The following is a 21,255-nucleotide window of genomic DNA, read 5'->3' as shown; positions in this document are numbered from 1 at the left end:
CCACTGTTATTACTGCTTGCTGTGTGCTCCACAATATCTGTGAGAGTAAGGGGGAGACGTTTATGGCGGGGTGGGAGGTTGAGGCAAATCGCCTGGCTGCTGGTTACGCGCAGCCAGACACCAGGGCGGTTAGAAGAGCACAGGAGGGCGCGGTACGCATCAGAGAAGCTTTGAAAACCAGTTTCATGACTGGCCAGGCTACGGTGTGAAAGTTCTGTTTGTTTCTCCTTGATGAAACCCCCCGCCCCTTGGTTCACTCTACTTCCCTGTAAGCTAACCACCCGCCCCTCCTCCCTTCAATCACCGCTTGCAGAGGCAATAAAGTCATTGTTGCTTCACATTCATGCTTTCTTTATTCATTCATCACACAAATAGGGGGATGACTACCAAGGTAGCCCAGGAGGGGTGGTGGAGGAGGGAAGGAAAATGCCACACAGCACTTTAAGCACAGCACTTTAAAAGTTTACAACTTTAAAATTTATTGAATGACAGCCTTCTTTTTTTTGGGCAATCCTCTGTGGTGGAGTGGCTGGTTGGCCGGAGGCCCCCCCACTGCGTTCTTGGGCGTCTGGGTGTGGAGGCTATGGAACTTGGGGAGGAGGGCGGTTGGTTACAGAGGGGCTGCAGTGGCAGTCTGTGCTCCAGCTGCCTTTGCTGCAGCTCAACCATACACTGGAGCATACTGGTTTGGTCCTGCAGCAGCCTCAGCATTGAATCCTGCCTCCTCTCATCACGCTGCCGTCACATTTGAGCTTCAGCCCTGTCTTCAGCCCGCCACTTACTCTCTTCAGCCCGTCACTTACTCTCTTCAGCCTGCCACCTCTCCTCCCGGTCATTTTGTGCTTTCCTGCACTCTGACATTATTTGCCTCCACGCATTCGTCTGTGCTCTGTCAGTGTGGGAGGACAGCATGAGCTCGGAGAACATTTCATCGCGAGTGCGTTTTTTTTTCTTTCTAAGCTTCACTAGCCTCTGGGAAGGAGAAGATCCTGTGTTCATTGAAACACATGCAGCTGGTGGAGAAAAAAAAAGGGACAGCGGTATTTAAAAAGACACATTTTATAAAACAGTGGCTACACTCTTTCAGGGTAAACCTTGCTGTTAACATTACATACATAGCACATGTGCTTTCGTTACAAGGTCGCATTTTGCCTCCTCCCACCGCGTGACTACCCCCTCAACCTTCCCCCCTCCCTGTGGCTAACAGCGGGGAACATTTCTGTTTAGCCACAGGCAAACAGCCCAGCAGGAATGGGCTCCTCTGAGTGTCCCCTGAAGAAAAGCACTCTATTTCAACCAGGTGACCATGAATTATATCTCACTCTCCTGAGGATAACACAGAGAGATAAAGAATGGATGTTGTTTGAATGCCAGCAAACATACACTGCAATGCTTTGTTCTACAATGATTCCCGAGTACGTGTTACTGGCCTGGAGTGGTAAAGTGTCCTACCATGAAGGACACAATAAGGCTGCCCTCCCCAGAAACCTTTTGCAAAGGCTTTAGGACTACATCTAGGAGAACCGCAAATGCCGGGGCAAAGTAATCCTTTCACATGCTTGCTTTTAAACCATGTATAGCATTTTAAAAGGTACACTCACCAGAGGTCCCTTCTCCACCTGCTGGGTCCAGGAGGCAGCCTTGGGTGGGTTCGGGGGGTACTGGCTCCAGGTCTAGGGTGAGAAACAGTTCCTGGCTGTCGGGAAAACCGGTTTCTCCGCTTGCTTGCTGTGAGCTATCTACAACCTCCTCCTCATCATCATCTTCTTCGTCCCCAAAACCTGCTTCCGTATTGCCTCCATCTCCATTGAAGGAGTCAAACAACACGGCTGGGGTAGTGGTGGCTGAACCCCCTAAAATGGCATGCAGCTCATCATAGAAGCGGCATGTTTGGGGCTCTGACCCAGAGCGGCTGTTCGCCTCTGTGGTTTTCTGGTAGGCTTGCCTCAGCTCCTTCAGTTTCACGCGGCACTGCTTCGGGTCCCTGTTATGGCCTCTGTCCTTCATGCCCTGGGAGATTTTGACAAAGGTTTTGGCATTTCGAAAACTGGAACGGAGTTCTGATAGCACGGATTCCTCTCCCCAAACAGCGATCAGATCCCGTACCTCCCGTTTGGTCCATGCTGGAGCTCTTTTGCGATTCTGGGACTCCATCATGGTCACCTGTGCTGATGAGCTCTGCATGGTCACCTGCAGCTTGCCACGCTGGCCAAACAGGAAATGAGATTCAAAAGTTCGCGGTTCTTTTCCTGTCTACTTGGCCAGTGCATCTGAGTTGAGAGTGCTGTCCAGAGCGGTCATAATGGAGCACTCTGGGATAGCTCCCGGAGGCCAATACCATCGAATTGTGTCCACAGTACCCCAAATTCGAGACGGCAACGTCGATTTAAGCGCTAATCCACTTGTCGGGATGGAGTAAGGAAATCGATTTTAAGAGCCCTTTAAGTCGAAATAAAGGGCTTCATTGTGTGGACCGGTGCAGGTTTACATCGATTTAACGCTGCTAAATTCGACCTAAAGTCCTAGTGTAGACCAGGGCTTTAAGTGAGGCATTACTGTATTGAACAGAACCAGACCCAGAACCGATCCCTGCAGGACCCCACTCATTACGTCCTTCCTGTGAACCACTGATAAGTAGTCTGGGAACGGTTTTCTAACCAGTTTTGCACACACCTTACAGTAGCTCCATCTAGGTTGTATTTCCCTCATTTGTGAGGAGGTCATGTGAGACAGTATAAAAAGCTTTACTAAAGTAAAAATATACCACATCTACCACTTCCCCACTATCTACAAGGCTTGTTACCCTGTCAAAGAGAGCTATCAGGTTGGTTTGACACAATTTGTTTTTGACAAATCCATGCTGACTATCATTTATCACTTTATTTTCTTCAAGATGTTTGCAAATTGATTGCTTAATTATTTGTTCCATTATCTTTCCAGGTACAGAAGTTAAGCTGACTGGTCTGTAATTACCCAGGTTGTCTGTATTTCCCTTTTTATAGATGGGCACTATATTTGCCCTTTTCCAGTCTTTTGGAATCTCTCCAGTCTTCCATGACTTTCCAGAGATAATCACTATTGGCTCAGATATCTCCTCAATCAGCTCCTTGAGTATTCTAGGGTGTATTTCATCAGGCCCTGGTGACTTGAAGACATCTAATTTGTCTAAGTAATTTTAACTTGTTCTTTCCCTGTTTTAGTCTCTTCTGATCCTACCTCATTTTCACTGGTATTCACTATGTTAGATGTCCAGTCACCACCAACCTTCTTGGTGAAAATGGAAACAAAAGTCATTAAGCACCTCTGCCATTTCCACATTTTCTGTTATTATTTCCCACCTCCCCATTGAGTAACGGGCCAACCCTGTCCTTGATCTTCCTCTTGCTTCTAATGTATTTGTAGAATGTTTGCTTGTTACCCTTTACGTCTCTAGTTAGTTCAGTCTCATTTTGTGCCATGGCCTTTCTAATTTTGTGCCCACATACTTGTGTTATTTGTTTATATTCATCCTTTGTCATTTGACCTAGTTTACACTTTTTGTAGGATACTTTTTTGATTTTTAGATCATTGAAGATCTCTTGGTTAAGCCAGGGTGGTCTCTTCCCATACTTCCTATCTTTTGCAGTGGGATAGTTTGCTCTTGTGCCCTTAATAATGTCTCTTTGAAAAACTGCCAGCAGTCTTCAATTGTTTTTCCCCTTAGACTTGCTTCCCATGGGATCTTACCTACCAATGCCCTGAGTTTGCTAAAGTCTGCCTTCTTGAAATCCATTGTCTTTATTTTGCTGTTCTCCATCCTACCATTCCTTAGAATCTTGAACTCTACCATTTCATGATCACTTTCACTCAAGCTGCCTTCCACTTTCAAATTCTCAACCAGTTCCTCCCTATTTGTCAAAATCAAATCTAGAACAGCCTCTCCACTACGTGTTTTCTCCATCTTCTGAAATAAAAAATGATCTCCAATACATTCCAAGAACTTGTAGGGTAATCTGTGCCCTGCTGTGTTATTTTCCCAACAAAAATCTGAGTAGTTGAAGTCCCCCATCACCACCAAGTCCTGTGCTTTGGATGATTTTGTTAGTTGTTTAAAAAAGCCTGTTGTTTACCCTATGTCAAAGCCATAGGGTTACCAGGCGTCAACTGGAAAGCCCGGTTGAAAAGGGACCCTGGCAGCTCTGTTTGGAACTGCCGATCAGGCCATTAAAAGTCTGGTCGGCAGCGCAGCGGGGGCCTAGGGCTAAGGCAGGCTCCCTGCTAACCCTGGCTTTGTGCTGCCCCCGGAAGCAGCCGCCAGGTCCCTGCGACCCCTTGGCACTGGGGTGGCCAGGGACGGGGAGGCTCCGCACACACCCCCAGTGCTGGCTCTGCAGCTCCCATTGGCCAGGAACTGTGACCAATGGGAGGTGCAGGGGGTGGCACCTGCCGGCGCAAAGGCAGCGTGCACCGCACAGAGACGCCTGGCTTCCCAGGCGCCTATGGGCTGCAGGGACCTGGCAGCTGCTTCCTCGGAGCTGCAGTAAGTGTTGCCAGGATCCTGTACCCTCTCCTGCACCCCAACCCCCTGCTCCAGCCAGCCCAGCGTCCCCTCCAGGACCCCAAACCCATCATCCGCCACCCCACCGCAGAGCCCACACCCCCAGTCAGAGCCCTCAGCGCCCCTCCCCACACCCCAACCCCTGCCCCAGCCCAGAGCCCCCTCCTGCACCCCAAACCCCTTATTCCCAGTCCCAGCTGGAGCCCTCACCCCCGCAGCCCCCTAGCCCAACCTGAAGCCCCCTCCTGCACCCCAAACCTCTCATCCCCAGCCCCACTCCAGAGCCCACACCCCCAGCTGGAGCTCCCAACCCCTATCCCAGCCTGGAGCCCCCTCCTGCACACAAATTCCTCATCCTTGTCCCAACCCCAGAGCCCACACCCCTTCCTGCACTCCATACCCCTTGGCCCCTGTCTGGAGCCCCCTCCTGTATCCCAAACCCCTCATCCCTGGACCCACCCCAGAGGCTGCACCCAGAGCCCATACCCCCTCCTGCACCGCAACCCCTGCCCCAGCTGGTGAAAGTGAGTGAGGGTGGGGAAGAGTGAGTGATGGAGGGAGGGGGGATGGCGTGAGTGGGTGCATGGCCTCGGAGAAGGGGTGGGGCATGGACGGGGCCTCAGAGAAGGGGCAGGGCAGGGTGTTTGGCTTAGTGTGATTAGAAAGTTGGCAACACTACTAAACTAGGATGAGCAGACTTCCTTCACTGACAGCTTGGCGTAAGTGAAGTTAATAGACTGGTAATTGTCCTGTCTGGAAAACCTGAGAGATGCTTCAGGTTACTGAGTCTGCTTATCTTGTTCCTCTAAATATCAAAGATGGCTCAGGACTGCTGAGTCTGTTTTGTTTTAGTCCCTTCCAGTGGGTTACTGGAATCTGATGTAACTTAGCCTAGGTTTCCTACATGGATTTCACTATGACAGAGGTGGGCAAACTACAGCCCATGGGCCACAATGGGCTCGCGGGACCCTCCTTCCCGGCCCCTGAGCTCCTGGCCTGGGAGGCTTGTCCCCCGGCCCCTCCCCCGCTGTTCCCCCTTCTCCACAGCCTCAGCTCACTGCTCCACCGGAGCAATGCTCTCGGCGGCGGGGCTGCGAGCTCCTGGGGCAGCGCAGCTGCAGAGCCTGGCCTGACCCGGTGCTCTGTGCTGTGCAGTGGCGTGGCTGGCTTTAGCCGGGTGGTGCGGCTGTAGCGCCGCCAGCCAGCGGTGCTCCTGGCAGTGTGGTAAGGGGGCAGGGAGCAGCGGGGGTTGAATAGAGGGCAGGGCAGTTTGGGGTGGTGGTTGGGGGGTGGGGGTGTGGATAGGGGTCGGGGCGGTCAGTGGGTGGGGAACAGGAGGGTTGAATGGGGACGGGGGCCCCAGGGGGGCAGACAGGAAGGAGGGCGGGTTGGATGGGGCAACGGGGGGCAGTCAGGGGCGGGGGTTCCGGGGCCGTCAGGGGACAGTGAGCTGGGGGGGGTGGATGGGGCAGGGGACGCGGGGGGGGGCTGACAGGGAATGGGGGGGTTGGATGGGGCAGGAGTCACAGTGGGGGGGCGTCGGGGCGAGAAGTGGGGGGGCTGGGGGCCGGGCCACGTCTAGCTGTTACAGGAGGCACAGCCTCCCTTAACCCGCCCTCTATATAATTTCTGAAACCTGATGCGGCCCTCAGGCCAAAAAGTTTGCCCACCCCTGCACTACGACCTTATGAGGCCTCCCGATAGTTAGGGAGGCTGTCACCACCACCGGGTTGTGGCCCGAGAATGGAGCTGGCCTAATGCTGGTGGAGTCAGTGGGCCCATGAGTTGTGGAAGTGAGAGATGTAAATGCGGTCTAACCATGAATGACACAACTGAGTGTCCTCCACCTGTTCACAGGTGAAGGTGGTGGAGTTGTCTGGGTGGTGGTCATGCCAGACGTCCACCAGGGAGTGATGGGCGACAATCTCTCAGAAGACGTCCTCAGTGGTCTGGCTCTTCTCTGCCCCAAAGCATTTCATGATCACTTTCACCCAAGCTGCCTTCCACTTTCAAATTCTCAACCAGTTCCTCCCTATTTGTCAAAATCAAATCTAGAACAGCCTCTCCACTAGGCGCTTTCTCCATCTTCTGAAATAAAAAATTATCTCCAATACATTCCAAGAACTTGTAGGGTAATCTGTGCCCTGCTGTGTTATTTTCCCAACAGAAATCTGAGTAGTTGAAGTCCCCCATCACCACCAAGTCCTGTGCTTTGGATGATTTTGTTAGTTGTTTAAAAAAGCCTGTTGTTTACCCTATGTCAAAGCCATATATCCACGGTGGTGTTAAAATCCCCAGCCACAGCCAGGCATTCATGAGGATCCAAAGCACTGGATGCCTGCCAATAGAAGTGCACCTGCTCCAGGCCCCGTATCAGGGCATAGATGTTGATCAGATTGAGAATCAGCCACTCCACACACACCTGGAGGTGCAGCAGGCATCCAGGCATGACTTTGGCAACCCCCTAGCACCTTGGAGCATAGATCTATGGAGAACAGGGTGGCCACTCTGCTTAAGAGCATGGTGGGGTGGCTGAAATATACTGTCTCCCCACTGCAGATGCCTGCTGGCTTCGGCGGCCAGATTGATAAGAGTCTCCTGCAGGAAGATCACAGAGTACCCCTCTGCCTGAAGGAAGGAGTGCACCTGTCACCTGCAGTCACTCTACATCCCCTGATGTTCATGGAGGCAAAGGTGGTGTGGGCCTCATTGGGGAGGCAGAGGATCTTCAGGGCCAGGAGTGCTAGCTGCAATCTGTGGCCCAGCCTGAAAACATTCAGGGAATGGAGGAGCGGTAGGCTGCGGTGTCCTGCTTCATGGTGCCCTTGCCAGTGCTTTTGTTTTCTTGCTGAGGGAGATGATATGTGTACGCCAGCAGTTACAAGTTACCACACAAGTATATTTATTCTTAGTGCAAAAGTTTTACGGAGAAGATATATAAAGAGCAATAAATGGATTTACATAAACACTAAACATACCAGAAATAGTGTATTTTCCATGTGGGCCATTGGTAAGCCTTCCAAACCTTCAGCAAGGGGTGGGGCCCCAAGGCCAAAAGTTCTCTTTGCCAAATCTAAAAAATGACCCTGAGTCTACTTTAACCCAGCCTTTTATACCAAATGTCTTATTGTGTCTCCCTGCCTCCTGAAAACAGGAAAAACCTTCCCACTGCCTATTATCCAAGAGGTCAAGCTTCAAAGCTAACCTTGGGGTTCTGCATTAATTGCATCCATGTGGTACAAAGAGCTATGGATATTCCACAGCTCATACTGTCTGGCCCATCGCAGTAGAATGTCTCTTTGATGTTTTTTTCATACTTTCAATGTAAAATACAATCTAGTCCCCAAAGATACTGTTGGGGACACTGGGGCATGGCCACTAGGTAACTCGAGGGAATGGAAGACCATGAGTGTCGATGAAGCCCCCTCACACTAGGCCCAAGTGTCCTTGGTGCCCTCCCCCTCCCCGCCTGGAGGCACTCGCAGCAGCTCTGTGTACTAGGCCCAAGTGTCCTTGGCCCCCCCGCCTGGAGGCACTCGCAGCAGTTATGCTGAAGATCTGCAACAATATGTTGCAGAGTCAGACTGCCTGAAACTAAGCTAGGCCAAACAGGGCACATATGGAAGAACAGTGCTGAATAAAGCAGCTTTATGTATGGTTTAAGAAATGATACAGAGCACAAGGGCACTAGCTGGGAACTGGATTGGCTGGCTATATGGATACTTAGGGCAGCTTGCTATTGGATAAGTATGCTGGGAAAAAGGATGTATAAAAGCCTGTGTAACTTCCTGCTCTGTGTGCAGGATTTGAGATTCTATTCTCCCTGTACCTTTTTGCACTTGCAAATAAACTTTTCTGCTTCTCCACCCCGTTGTGATTATTGGGTGTAGCACACCGGGTAGCGAACCAACTCCAGCTGTTGTTTAGCCTCTCGGCACTGGGTGCTGGCAACAATACCATATGTGGTTGCAGTATCTGTCTAGGGTTGCCAGGCATCCGGCTTTCAACTGGAACGCCCGATTGAAAAGGGACCCTGGTGGCTCTGGTCAGCACCGCCAACTGGGCCATTAAAAGTCCAGTCAGCAGTGCAGTAGGGGCCTGGGGCTTAGACAGGCTCCCTGCCTTCCCTGGCTACGCACTGCCCACGGAAGTGATGGCCAGGTCTCTGCAGCCCCTAGGTGCTGGGGTGGCCAGGGACTGGGAGGCTCTGCGTGTTGCCCTTGCCCCCGCCCCCAGGGCCAGCTCTGCAGCTGCATTGGCCAGGAACCATGACTTATGGGAGCTGTGGGGGGCGGCACCTGCAAATGCGAAGGCAGCACACATCGCACAGAGCCGCTTGGCCACCCATGCGCCTAGAAGCTGCAAGGACCTGGAGGCTGCTTCCTCGGAGCTGCGGTAAGTGCTGCTCGGATCCCGCATCCCCATCACCTGCCCCAGCCCGGAGTCCCCTCCCGTATCCCAAACCCCTCATCTCTGGCCCCACCCCCGAGCCCACACCGCCAGCTGGATCCCATATGCCCTCCCGCACCCTAACCCTCTGCCCCAGTCCAGTGAAAGTGAGTGATGGTGGGGAAGAGTGAGCGATGGAGGGAGGGGCATGGAGAGACTGGGAGGTGAGTCTGGGAGAAGGGGCGGGGCAGAGCTGTTTGGTTTTGTGTGATTAGAAAGTTGGCAACCCAAAATCTGTCACCGCTAGCTCTGGGGGAAACGGTGTCAGCGACACGCACACATACACGCACTCAGGAACAATCCTATGGAGCTGTGAATTCAGTGCCAGAGGAGTGGTGCGGTTGACGTGTATGGTGAGTGTGGCCGTAGGGAAGGGCTGGGCTGATGCGGGCACGGTCACAAGGATGTTGATTCCAGAGGCTGTGGGGGGAAGGTTTTAGTCCAGTAATGGCTGCAGCCAGGGTAGCCAATAGGTGCCAAATCTGCACCGCCAGATGCTTTTAAAAGGACCTTGAAATCTTTGTATTTACTAATTATTATCAATATTTTTTTAAATTATTTTCTCTGGAAGCTGGACCTTGACCATAAACAATTGACTTGACTATGCCCGGCCTGAGGTGAGTGGGCTGGTGTTTTGGAGCTGGTTCCAGGGGGAAGGGTTTGGGTGACGCACACAGCGATCAGGACTGTGTGTTCTGCAGGGGAAGGGTTTAGCTGACGCACACTGCAAGCCGGGCGATGAATCAGGGGAAGGGTGTGAGTGATGCACGGGGTGGTCAGGGTTGTTGGTTCCGGGGAAGGGGGCCGGGTCGCTCCGATGTCATCTTGCTGCGCGCGAAGGGCCGGTTCTGGTATGTCCGCGCTCGGCGGAGGGTGCGGCCGGAGCCGGGCTCGGCGGGGCTGCGGCTGTTTCGGTCTGAGCGCCCGCTGCTTTCAGCCCTGCCCCGGGCGGGGCGCCGATCGAGCTGTTCCACCCCCCGCTAGGGCCGCCCTGCTGGCGCCCCGGGCCGGTTGTGCTGGCTGCTCCCGAGCCGCGCGGTCCATATCCTGATACGCTCTGGCGCTTTCCCCCGTTTTCTTGTAGCTGTAATAGCCGGGCCGGCAGGGAGACTCTCCGTGCCAAAGGAGAGGTCTTCAGGAGGAAGTTGTTAGAAAACAGGCTTCATAATGGAAACCGTGTTGCAGTTTAAACCTTGTTATTGCTGTCAGCTAGCGTAACTGGAGAAGTAATGACACGGTTCCGAAGATGCCGAAGTATTTCCAATTTGATTTCGGTAAATAAAACGCTTTTGCAATGTTTTGTTTTTTAATACCTCTTAACAGAAAGTTGCACTGTGCCAGTGTCGTATATTTTTTTAGTGGTTTTAATCACCATTTGGGATGGGGTGTGACTTAGACTGTACTAAGCCTGAAGGTGAGTAAGGACTGAGCTAAAGGGCTCCATATCTTGTAGCCCAAATGGTGAGGCTTCCATTGGCATCACACACTTTTTTCTGTTTATTTAAAACCAAAAATGTCGGACGTTTCAGAAAAAATTGTAAAGAGAACATTAATATTCCATGGTTTAAACACCTAACATTCAAGATATGCTTGTTATGGCTACTCCTGTAATCCTAACTCTGCCCCTTGTGTGTGTGCGTTTCAATATAAGTTTTAATTACATGATATTATGTAATAAAGTTGACATGGTTGTAGAAAAATGTTGTCTATTTTGGGGAGATGTACATTACATGAGGCAGCACTTGTTTTTTCCTGATCCTCAGAGGTTTCAGGCGGTCTGTCTCTTAGGACTTCTGTTCTGGGAAAGTGTGTCTGTTTGAGTTAATCAGCATTTAGACAGTAGTGGCATTTTGGGCAGGATTTTCCCCAGCCACATGGGTGAATTGAGTGTGTGAATCCTTGGTTGTAAGCAAGATGGGGTCACAATATTTAATATTACCAATTCAAAAATTATAGATGCACAAACTCATTATGGTGTCATCTTGTCTTTATTTCTACTTTATTTCTCTCCTGGACTGGCCTTTGGGGATGTTGAAGAAAAATTTAATGTTGTTCAACATTGTGCAAGCTGTACAAGAGAAAAATGGAGAATTTGATGTAAGATTTATCTTTCTACTTCTGCATCGTGGTCTATGAGATTAGGAGTGTGTCACTGTATCGTGGCTACCACTGGCAAGTGAAAAAGTTCCTGGTCTTCAACAGTGTTAAATGAAGCCAAATGCTTATTTTATTAGACTCCTCTAAATCTAATGTGAATTAGAAGCACAATGCTTAACATGTGCATAGTGCTTCCCATCTTTAAGATATTGAACAAATATTAAGTCTCACAACCTCTTTAAAGTTAGTACTACAGCTATGTTTTATTCTCATATTTGCAGGTGGGAAACTGAAGCAAAGAGATGCAGTGACTTGCTCAAGGTCACTCACTGAGAGTATGTTTACACTATGGAGACTGCATGGACATAGCTGTGGAGCTGTAGCTATGCTGGCATAATCCCATAGTGTAGATGCAGCCTACACTGATGAAAGGGGTTTTTCTGTTGTCATAAGAATACTACCTCCCCAAGCAACAATATGTGCATCTTCACTGGGGTTTAGGTTGGAGTAACTGGCATTCAGGGGTGTGGATTTTTCACAGCCTTAATTTTAAGTGTAGACCGGGCCTTAGTTAGTGGCAGAGCCAGAAATAGAACCCAGGAGTTCTGGCCTTTGGCTCCCACTCTCATTCTATATTAATCGTAATGTAGAACTTGGATTACTTTACCAAAATTGATTTTTGGTTTCTGAGTGGCAGTTCATACAAAGGTAACTATTTTTCATAAAACCCAGCCATTTCTGAGTTAAAGTGGATGAAAGGAAGGGTGTCTTTACTTGTAAACATTTTGTAAGTTATATTTTTTTTTAAAAAGTGAGTTAAATAACAAGTGTTGTTACCTGTCACTTCATTTACAACCCCAAGCACTTAAGAGTGAAAAAATTAATAGCTGCAAGATGCTGTAAATCTTGCTCCTACACATATGAGAAAATAAATATTTATTTTCAAATAGAAATGCATATTTCATTATAACACATCAACTTGAAATCTGGTTTGCTTTTTAAAAATATTTTGATAAGTACTTTCTTCAGATTCCCTTAAATGGGAAAACTTGTGTTCTTTATCAGTTGGCATCAGTATTTTTGGGTGAAGTGTTTCTAATTTTTGTTTCTTGAGAATGATGTATGTAGCTTAATAGGAAAAGTGTGTTCTGTGTTTGTACAGTGCCTAGCCCAATAAGGTCCTGGTCCATGACGGGCTCCTAGCTGTTACAGGATTACAAATAAGTAATAAAACAGTATTGATTTATAATAAAATTAAGGATGTATGTGGACTTGCATTTGAGACTGATTAACGTGTTACTGATGCCTTTGTTTTTCAGACATGTTTATATTTTGAGACTGGTGATGAAAGAATATTGATTTTTGCGTTGGAGCCAAGGTAGCTGTGATATGTTGCAATAGACATTTATCATATTTAATAAACACGTTACTCTCAAGTGGGAGTGTAAAATGGGATAATCTCTAGACTAGTAAATATTGTTTTGAAGAGCTTTAGTGTAGTAAGTGATATAACAGGTATGTACAGTGTTGTCACTTTTTGAACCTTTTACTGCTTTTTTTAATGAGATTTTTGTTTTTGCATGTTTTAACATCTTCCAGTTTTTTATTTTTCTTGTAGTAAATTAACATAATTTTTAAATAAATGGGAAGGAGAAACATGGGACTCAGTGGCCTTTTTTCCTAATTCTGAAAGATGCTGTGAAAAAAGCGAACCAAACACCTTCACCATCTCATGACTCTGTCTTGAGCAACTGCAATTCAGTGACCTACTGTGAGTTAAACAGTGTTAGTAGGAGTCTATTACACTTGCCTAAAACTACTGTTGCTGTGGAATATAATCCAAATTTTGAGCTGAATATGAACTATTATAGGATCAAATTAATTCATTGTTTACTTTATATCCAACCATAAATTCCCAAGTGGATTTTCTTTCAGGCTGCATCCTATCCATAAATCCCATTCATTGCCATACTGGCTAATGCCCAACTCACCTGCATTCAAAGTAATTTTTTGCAGTTCCTTACGCTTTTTTAAGTCAGCTGATAATTGACAGACTGCTACAAAATCTCCTCTCAGATAGGGCATGGGAGGTTTCATGGCTTTTGTATTTTGAATCTTGCAACTGTGGGCCTGGTTAGCCATGAAAGTCACTCAATGTATTTTGTGTTCAGGCGGGAATTATCATGGCAAGGTCTGAGTTAGTTTGCTGTGAATAGCTGCTTATATATTTTCTGACCTCTTGTTATGTTCTCGTGCTTCCTTGCCCTGGCTAAGGGTGGCTAGTCAACAGATCATGTCTGGATTTTGCCTAGGCATTTGGTGGGCATTACCAGTCAGTGGTTGAACTCTTTGCAGAGGTGGTGGAAGAAGTAAACAAGTGTCTTTTGAAAGAAATTACCAGAGTCTGCACCTACAGTTGCAGGTAGGGTTATAGCATATCAGTGGAAGAATGCAACCTCAACTGCCTTGAAAGGGAACAGGTCACATTTAAACCTAAGCATAGGCAAACCCCTCTCTCTCTTTTTTTTTTTTTTTCCTTCTTGGCATCCCACATGGTAGATAAAAATTCCCAACCAGCAGATAGGGAACAGGACAAAAGTAAAACCTGTGACCACTTAAATGGCCACTTGAACATGCTAATTTTTCCTGTTACAGCAAGTGCAGAGAGCTGATTTTGTTGAAGGACAGTGACAATAGACAGGAATGTTTATTGTCTTCAACTGATAAAGACCAGAGGGGCTTCATATAATCCAGGAGGCTTTCCTCTCTGTTTGGGGTACTGAGATAGGAAGGAAAGCTTAAAAGTGTGTGCTGTAACATGTGTAAATCTTTTTGGTCAGTGTCCACAAACATGGATGCTCAGTGACCAGTTTCTGCTGAATTGATTATGGAAGGGTGCATTGTGGTGGTTTTCTGCCTGGCGGATCTGTGACAGTGTCAGAGTGGCCTCAACCTACCACAAAGAGTATAAAGGAGAAGGACAGTCATGAAAACTTTTCCAGAACTTTCAGTTTTCAGTTATTCTTCCAGCTCCTACAAGGCGGACCTGCCTCATAAGTTTAAGTCTGTAGAGACAGGTGATCATCTGTCTCACATGATGACAAGCAGTACTGAGGGGTGTACAAACCCCCGTGATGGATTTATTGTCTTACCTAGGAGAATAGTATGGTTTGTGTCTTTTTTCTTATTGTGTCTCCCATCTCCAGGTCTCCAGGTGATTCCTGTACCACTCACTCTTGTGCTACTGAAGATATTAAAGAGTCCTTTATTGTACAAGCGCAAGAACAACGGATCGAATTACTAGAAATCTCAGAGCACTTGGATATCACGCAAGTATGAAACAAGATTTTCACTTCTCATTTATTTAACCGTAATCCTTTCTGGTTTGTCATTTCATCGAAAAGTATCCTTTACATGACCAGAGTTAAGCTGTAGGCAGTTGTTGTAATAGAAGATACTGTAGGCCTGATTTTTTCAGAGGTGCTGAGTACTTAGTTATCCAGGTGAAGACATTGTGCCCTGCAAGTGCCCTGCATCTCTGAACATTAAGCCCTGTATCAGTAATTGCTGTAGGTAGATGGTTTGGTGTAGCATTTAGTTAAACATTGCTTGTATAACCTCCTATTCCTTTTATTTAAATAAAACCCCTGAGTTTCCCAAAGGTAGGTGCAGTTTTTTCAGCGTTTTTCTTAACGATTTAATTTATAAAAACAGCCTTTATGTTTTGTAGATTAGTCACCTCTCTGCTATACGGTGTCTGTAAGTAAAGCTCAGAAGCCAGGGGGAGTCAGAAATGTCTGAGGTGAGGGGATATAAGAAATAAGTCTTCATTTGGTGTACCAGTCATGTGCACACGGTCAGCTGAATTTGTTCCTGGAAGAGCAGGTACACCTCCATTTGCTCCAGTGGAATAGTAGTAGTGTATGCCAGCTGACTGGCTTTTTGGTGCACTTGCCTGGGTAGAGTTTAGAAAGCTCTTGGCCTTCTTGTTTGATCAATGACTAATAACTAGCAGCAATGTAGCTTGTTGTGTCCTTTGGACCCATTACTCCTTGGAAATCACATCTGCAGCAGAAGTGAGACACAAGCCAAAAATTAAGTCCCTGCTTTTTCTTTTAACTTGGGCACACCCTGATTTATCTTCATGCAAGCTGCCTGGTCAGCACTACACAGAGAAGCCTGACTTCAAGCAAAGCTGAGGCTTTTCTCACCCTGACTCAGAGAAAGCTCCTGTGAGGAAATGGGAACATAAATACTTAACTTTGTAAAGGACCTAGATGCCATGAATAAAACCAGACTCGCTTTTCAAGGTGAATATTAACATCCCTTCAGTACAGGAAGGGCCAGATCTTACCTCATGATCCTGAAGAGTTGACTGGCTAGCGTCTCGGCAATGGCACAGATGTGTTTGTATTACTATTTAAAGGAATGCAAGTGTTTAATATACCCTCTGTGCATTGGGAAGTAAAAGGGCTTGATTTTCAGCAGGTGGGGATGTGCAAATTATGTTTATATGTTGAAACCAAACTAAAATAATTAAAGATGCTTCATCCTGGGCTGTGTAAAACTCCACTAAACTGAGACAAAAACAGCATTAGCCAGACCAACTGCCTTGCTGTGGACAAAACCAGACATCAGCATGAGATGAACTTCCTCTCTCCTTGCATCCTGCAGATCCCCTCACACCACAACTTCTTTACAAACTCCGCATTCTCCAAATGCTTTTCACCATGTACTAATGGTGAGCATATTCAGACAGTTTCAGTCAAGAAAATGAATTTCTAAGTTGAGGGCCCTGTCCTACCAGCAGCATCCTCTCTAGTAAACCAAGGAGGCTGTACTCTGAGCACTTCCATTGATCTTGTGTCAGCAGCTCAAAAGGGCAAAGGCATCTCAGGCAGGCAAGCCTCAGGCCATCTAGAGCTTTACAGGCCAAAACAGACATCTGAAACTCCACCCAGCAGCCAATAAGCAGCTGGTGTAGATCACAGAACACTGGTGGTAGGAGCTCCTGGCAAGTTACCCTAGTTATTCTGAAGCAACTTTAGTTTCCAAATGGATTTAAGGTACTATAGTCCCACATTGCACTAGTGAATGATGAAGGCCTGCATAACAGAGGCCACCCAAATTGGGTTTGACACACATGCAGAGTAAGCTAGCTGCCTGTCTTGCTGTGTGCATGCAGAAAGTGGGGTGTGCATGCAATGCATTCATGTGCATATGTGCCTAGGAATGTACTGAAAAACAGGCCCAGTGAGTTGGTAACAAATTTCAGACATGCGAAGTCTTCCTTTCAGTGTTTTATAAATTCATCATCAGTATCATCAAATGTGCACAATATATTGAGGGCCATTACGCAGCTGGAGTGACCATAGAATCATAGAACTGGAAGGGACCTCGAGAGGTCATCTAGTAGTCCAATCCCCTGCACTCAAGGCAGGACTAAGTATTATTTAGACCATCCCTGAGAAGTGTTTGTCCAACCTGCTCTTAAAAATCCCCAATGATGGAGATACCGACAACCTCACTAGGCAATTTATTCCGAATGCTTAATCATTCTGACAGGAAGTTTTGGATGATGGCATCGTACCAGACATTGCAGAGTGAAGTTCCCAGATATGGCTCAATTCTGAGAATCCATGAATCTCTGGGGCAGTCCTGCAGGTGATGTCAGGTAGGTGTCAAGGTGCATCAGTGAAGAGTTTGAGAGCACAATGAGCTGGGGTGTTTTTGGCCCTCTTGGCAGCATGGCCAAAGAGCAAGCAATTGGAGGAAGACCAAATCTCGCTCGAAGCTGAACCATTTTATGCACAGCATATAGAATGCCTCTAGCTGCTCCAAGTCTGCTTGTAGGAGGGTCCAGGTTTCTGACCCATACAGCAGTGCAGGCAGTACACAGGTTTGTTAGATCTTGAACTTTGTCTTAATGCAGAAATATTTTTGCATTCATAGGCAAGACATAGACTTCATTCAAGAGGCAGTGAGACCTATTCTTCAGTGGATGTCCAGTTTGTTGCGACCATTTGAACTCGTCCCCACCTGCACCAGGGTTTCTGGTAGCCCAGCTCTGAGGCCTGGTCTACACTACAGAGTTTTTGTTTGCAAGGCAGCTTATGTTGACCTAATTCTGTAAGCATCTACACTAAAATGTTGCTCCCACCGATGTAACTCACCCTCTCCACTGACTTAGTAACTCCACCTTCACGAGAGGCATAGTGCTTAGGTCAACATAGTTTGGCTGACACAATATCAGTGACCCTGCGTTACTTATGTCTCCATTAGTGGCTTCCAGGAGGTGACCCATGATGCCCCATCGTAACTGCTCTCGTCACCTTTTAGAACTCTACTGCCTGGCAATCAGATGCTCATGTACATGCCCCTCCCCCTTTAAAGCCCCACAAATTTTAAATTCTGTTTCATGTTTGGTTGGTGTGGAGAGCTCACATAGCAACTGCCCAGCTGACCATGCTGGCTCCACACAGCAAACGTGCTCTTGCCTGGAGTACACAGCAGGTGGTGGCTCTCCTCGGTCTGTGGGGAGAAGAGGCGATGCAGGCACAGCTCTGATCCATCCGTAGAAACGTTGACATCTATGACCAGATCACTTGGGGCATGGGGGAGAAGGGCTACAAAAGGGACGTGCAGCAGCGCCGTGTAAAAATCAAGGAGCTGCAGGAGGCGTACCAGAAGGCAAGGGAGGCAAACTGTCACTCTGGTGCGGAAACGCAGACATGCTGCTTCTACAAGGAGCTGCAAGCCTTCCTTGGTGGAGACACCACCACCAAGAGCCCCGTGGATACTTCGGAGGAGCTAAAATCAGAGGCCCCTGCAGTCACGACAAGCAGGAGGAGTTTTGGAGGACAGGTGAATGGGGGAATCCAGTGGCACAGTGAGCCAGGACCTCTTTCTGACTGCTGGAGCAGTTGAGCAAGTCCCTACTGTCCAGTACCGGCGAGCCTGATGCAGGGGTTGGAACCTCTGGTAAGTATGCTGTTTGTTTTGATGTTGCAGGGACATGTGTTCATTTACTCTTTTTTAATCAGGCAAGAAGAGAGAGCAACTCTGCCTCTACTGGTTATTTCACTCTGTGCCTCTCATTCCCCTATTCAGCTAGGCAAAGGGGGCCCTGTGGAACAGTCTATTTATGTGCACCGGGATGTCCTGGGAATCTTCCATAGAGATTTCAAGAAAACTTTCCTGGAGGTAGTCTGCAGTCTTTGAAGGTTTCTGGGGAGGACTGCTTTATTTGTTCCACTGCAGTAGGACACTTTCTCACACCAGTGAGCAGTTACATCAGCAGGCACCAATGCAGCACACAGGCTAGCAGCAGACGGATCCAGTCTCCAGCCAGACTTGTTCAGGAGTTGTTCCCTTTCAGCCTCTATTACCCTTGGGAGTGAGATACCAGCTAAAATTACCACCACCTGTAGAAAATGGTGCTAGTATTCCGTTCAGTTGCCCTATCAACATATACTGATGCCCGTGTGCTCACCCCTATTATTGTCCCAAATCATCCCTTTCCTACCCCGGGCCATAATCATGGCTAAGGCTATGTTTCAGTCACGGGTATTTTTAGTAAAAGTCATGGAGGGGCGGTCCGGGGGTACCACAGGAGGTGGCTTGGGGCAGGGGTGAGGGGGAGTTGGTGGGGCTGGCAGGGTCTTCCAACCTTGCTCCACATCTCTGCAGCTCCTAGGTGGTGGAGGCAGGGGTCCTGCTGCTCCCCCACAAGCACCAACTGCCGCAGTTCCCATTGGTTGGGAACTGCAGCCAGTGGGGGGAGCAGGGCCTGCGGCTCCCCCTACCCCTCTGCTGCCTAGGAGCTTCAGGGTGGCCATGTCAGTGGGAGCTAGGGAGCCCCCGCACCCCGAGGTAAGTTCCCCTCCCCCCTGCACTCCCCCTGCCCCTAGCCCTGAGACCCCACCCACACACCCAAACTGCTGCTGCTGGCCCAGGGGCTGCCCAGCTTGGGCAGTCCCTGAGCCAGGACCAGCCGCTGCAGAAGTCATGGAGGTCACAGAAAGTGATGGAATCTGTGACCTCCGTGACAGACTCACAGCCTTAATCATGGATGAATACCAAGGGAGCATGTAGTGATCCACACAAGTTACAAGCAAGGAGAGTGAAAACACTTAAAATAGTACCTCTATGCATTGTGCTTTTTGCAGCTGGAAATTTGGCCTTGAGGCTCCCTTCATCCACACCACTGGAACAGCTCAGATGATGAGAAGAAAGGGGATGAGGGATGACATGTTCCAAGAGATTCTGCAAGCCTCTGGTGTTGCACATCGAGCAGAGGGCTTGGAGAAGCACCCTTGTGGACAGAATGGAAAGAGATAATGCAGAGAGGAGTGACACACACAGCAGGTCATGATGTTGGATCATATTAAAGAAGTTCTGTATTAAAATCACAAATGAGTTTGATTCCCCAGAGTTTAAATTCCAGGGTATTACTAATTAAGAGGTCTCTTGGTTTTTGGTACTGTTTCTCTCCCTCTATGTGTGAAACTTGCAAGCTGCTAATTGTGTTAGTACATTCTAAGACAGAGTCTATTCTCAAAGCAATTCACAGAGAGAGAGACTCAAAGCAATACTCTAACAACAGAAACAGCACCCAGAGACTCCCCACCCTTTTGTTGTATTAACAATTGTGATTAAAATAGAGATAGAGGATGTATGTGGATGGATGCTTGGTGTGGATAATAACTGAATGATCAGGGAGGTGCCAGCCTAAGAATCCAGTGTCCATCGGCTGAAGAAGGCGTCAAGTGGAAATAACCAGAGGACCCCCCGGAGGGCAGACTGGAATCCACCCAACAGCCTCAAGAATGGGAGAACCAAAGAACAAGATAACATCTTGGAGCCGTCAGGAATGTGCTATCTGCTGATTGATTCAGCAACAGCATGATGAAGCAATTCCCATAGACTGGCATAGGAAGAAATTCCTATAAAAATAGACTCTAAAAAGTGAGAACTTTGGGGGTCTGATTCTGCAAACCAACTTCCAGGAGCATCAGATGAGCATCTGACAAGGCCCTGCTCCCTCCTCATGTCCAGGCCACCTGGCCAGTGGCTTCGCATGAGCAACTCTGAGGCTGGTAACTATGATAACAACCTTGCAGAACCTCTGTGTGTGTGTGTGTGTGTGTGTGTGTGTTTGTATGAATGAATGTGTGAATAAATATGAGATTGAATGGAATGTTATAACTATAACTAACTGCTTACTATGATTCTTTCTGTATTCACAATAAATGTGGTATTTTGCCTTTTTCCCTTTAATAAGATCCTGCTGGTTTTTATTTTATTGGTATAACAATGATAGCGCTTCTCAAGCTCCAGACAGACATGCTGGAGATTCTTATAGACCTTCAGGTCCAAGTAACCCTTGCTTGCCTCCCACTGCAGTCTGTTGATAACTGCATTCTGGGACCTCCCTACACTCCCTGCCTCTACATTCCACATATATTTCTGGGCCATTGCAGTACCCCTACCACTCCACCCCGAGGGAGAGTACACGCAATCCGAGCTGAACATACACTGACCTATGAGAGACATGGTTGGTATATTTGTGTTTGAAATGAGAATGACTGTTCTTTCTCCTTCAAAGGTTCTTTTCCCTGTATTTATATAGTTTCATTCAGTTACAGTTATTTTTGTTTGCATGAGTTTGGAATAAAAGTCTATTTACGGAAACTTAGTTCATCTTTAATAGTTCACAACATATGGTAGCTGGGGCTGACATTCAACGATAATAGCAGTTGGTGCATTTGCAATGTGTTATTACTACACACACAGCACTCATAAGGTTCAAAGCGGAGTGCTAAAAAACAATGCCAAGTAGAGTACACTACACCAACACTCACTACTGTGGCTCACTTTTGAAATGGTCTTTCAAAGCCTCTCTGAGCTGTAATGCTCCCCGTCGATCTCTTCTTACAGCCCCGGTATCTGGCTGCTCAAAATCAGCCACCAGATGTTCTACCTCCATATTCCACCCTTGCAGAAGCTTTCCCCTTTTGCTTCACAGGTATTATGAAGCATGCAGCAGACAGCTATAGGCCTGGGGATATTTTTTCAATGAAAGTCCAATCCCATGAGTAGACAGCCCTAGCACTGATTCAAATGACCAAAGGCACCTTCAACAGTTATTCTGCACCTACTGAGCCTGTAGT

The 21,255-nt window shown here is 47.7% G+C and overlaps 1 protein-coding gene and 1 non-coding gene across 14 annotated transcripts; both read left to right on the top strand.

Moving 5' to 3' along the window:
* Positions 1-9,743: 9,743 nt before the first annotated feature.
* LOC125640186 (CWF19-like protein 1) lies at positions 9,744-20,776 on the top strand. 13 transcript variants are annotated; one of them, XR_007357720.2, is made up of 8 exons: positions 11,005-11,083; positions 11,365-11,418; positions 12,403-12,461; positions 13,396-13,505; positions 14,290-14,416; positions 16,649-16,757; positions 17,036-18,064; positions 19,252-20,776. XR_007357720.2 is itself a non-coding variant. In XM_075130747.1 (7 exons), the coding sequence occupies exons 2-6, from the start codon at positions 10,233-10,235 to the stop codon at positions 17,108-17,110; spliced, it is 423 nt and encodes a 140-aa protein (XP_074986848.1). In that variant the 5' UTR covers positions 9,744-9,837; positions 10,071-10,232; the 3' UTR covers positions 17,111-18,064; positions 19,252-20,776. The 13 variants fall into 13 exon arrangements, 3 of the variants coding, with proteins under 3 accessions (XP_074986848.1, XP_074986850.1, XP_074986849.1); XM_075130747.1 differs by lacking the exons at positions 11,365-11,418; positions 12,403-12,461; positions 16,649-16,757 and adding exons at positions 9,744-9,837; positions 10,071-10,260 and having other exon boundaries at positions 11,001-11,083; XM_075130748.1 differs by lacking the exons at positions 11,365-11,418; positions 12,403-12,461 and adding an exon at positions 9,757-10,260 and having other exon boundaries at positions 11,001-11,083.
* Positions 13,982-14,124, top strand: LOC125640731 (small nucleolar RNA SNORA12). Its single transcript, XR_007357883.1, has one exon. It is a non-coding gene; the product is annotated as a small nucleolar RNA SNORA12 (small nucleolar RNA).
* Positions 20,777-21,255: the final 479 nt, after the last annotated feature.

This window comes from Caretta caretta, chromosome 7 (genome assembly GCF_965140235.1).
Source record: "Caretta caretta isolate rCarCar2 chromosome 7, rCarCar1.hap1, whole genome shotgun sequence".
NCBI classification, from domain to species: Eukaryota; Metazoa; Chordata; order Testudines; family Cheloniidae; genus Caretta; species Caretta caretta.
This window is presented reverse-complemented; position numbering and strand designations above follow the sequence as displayed.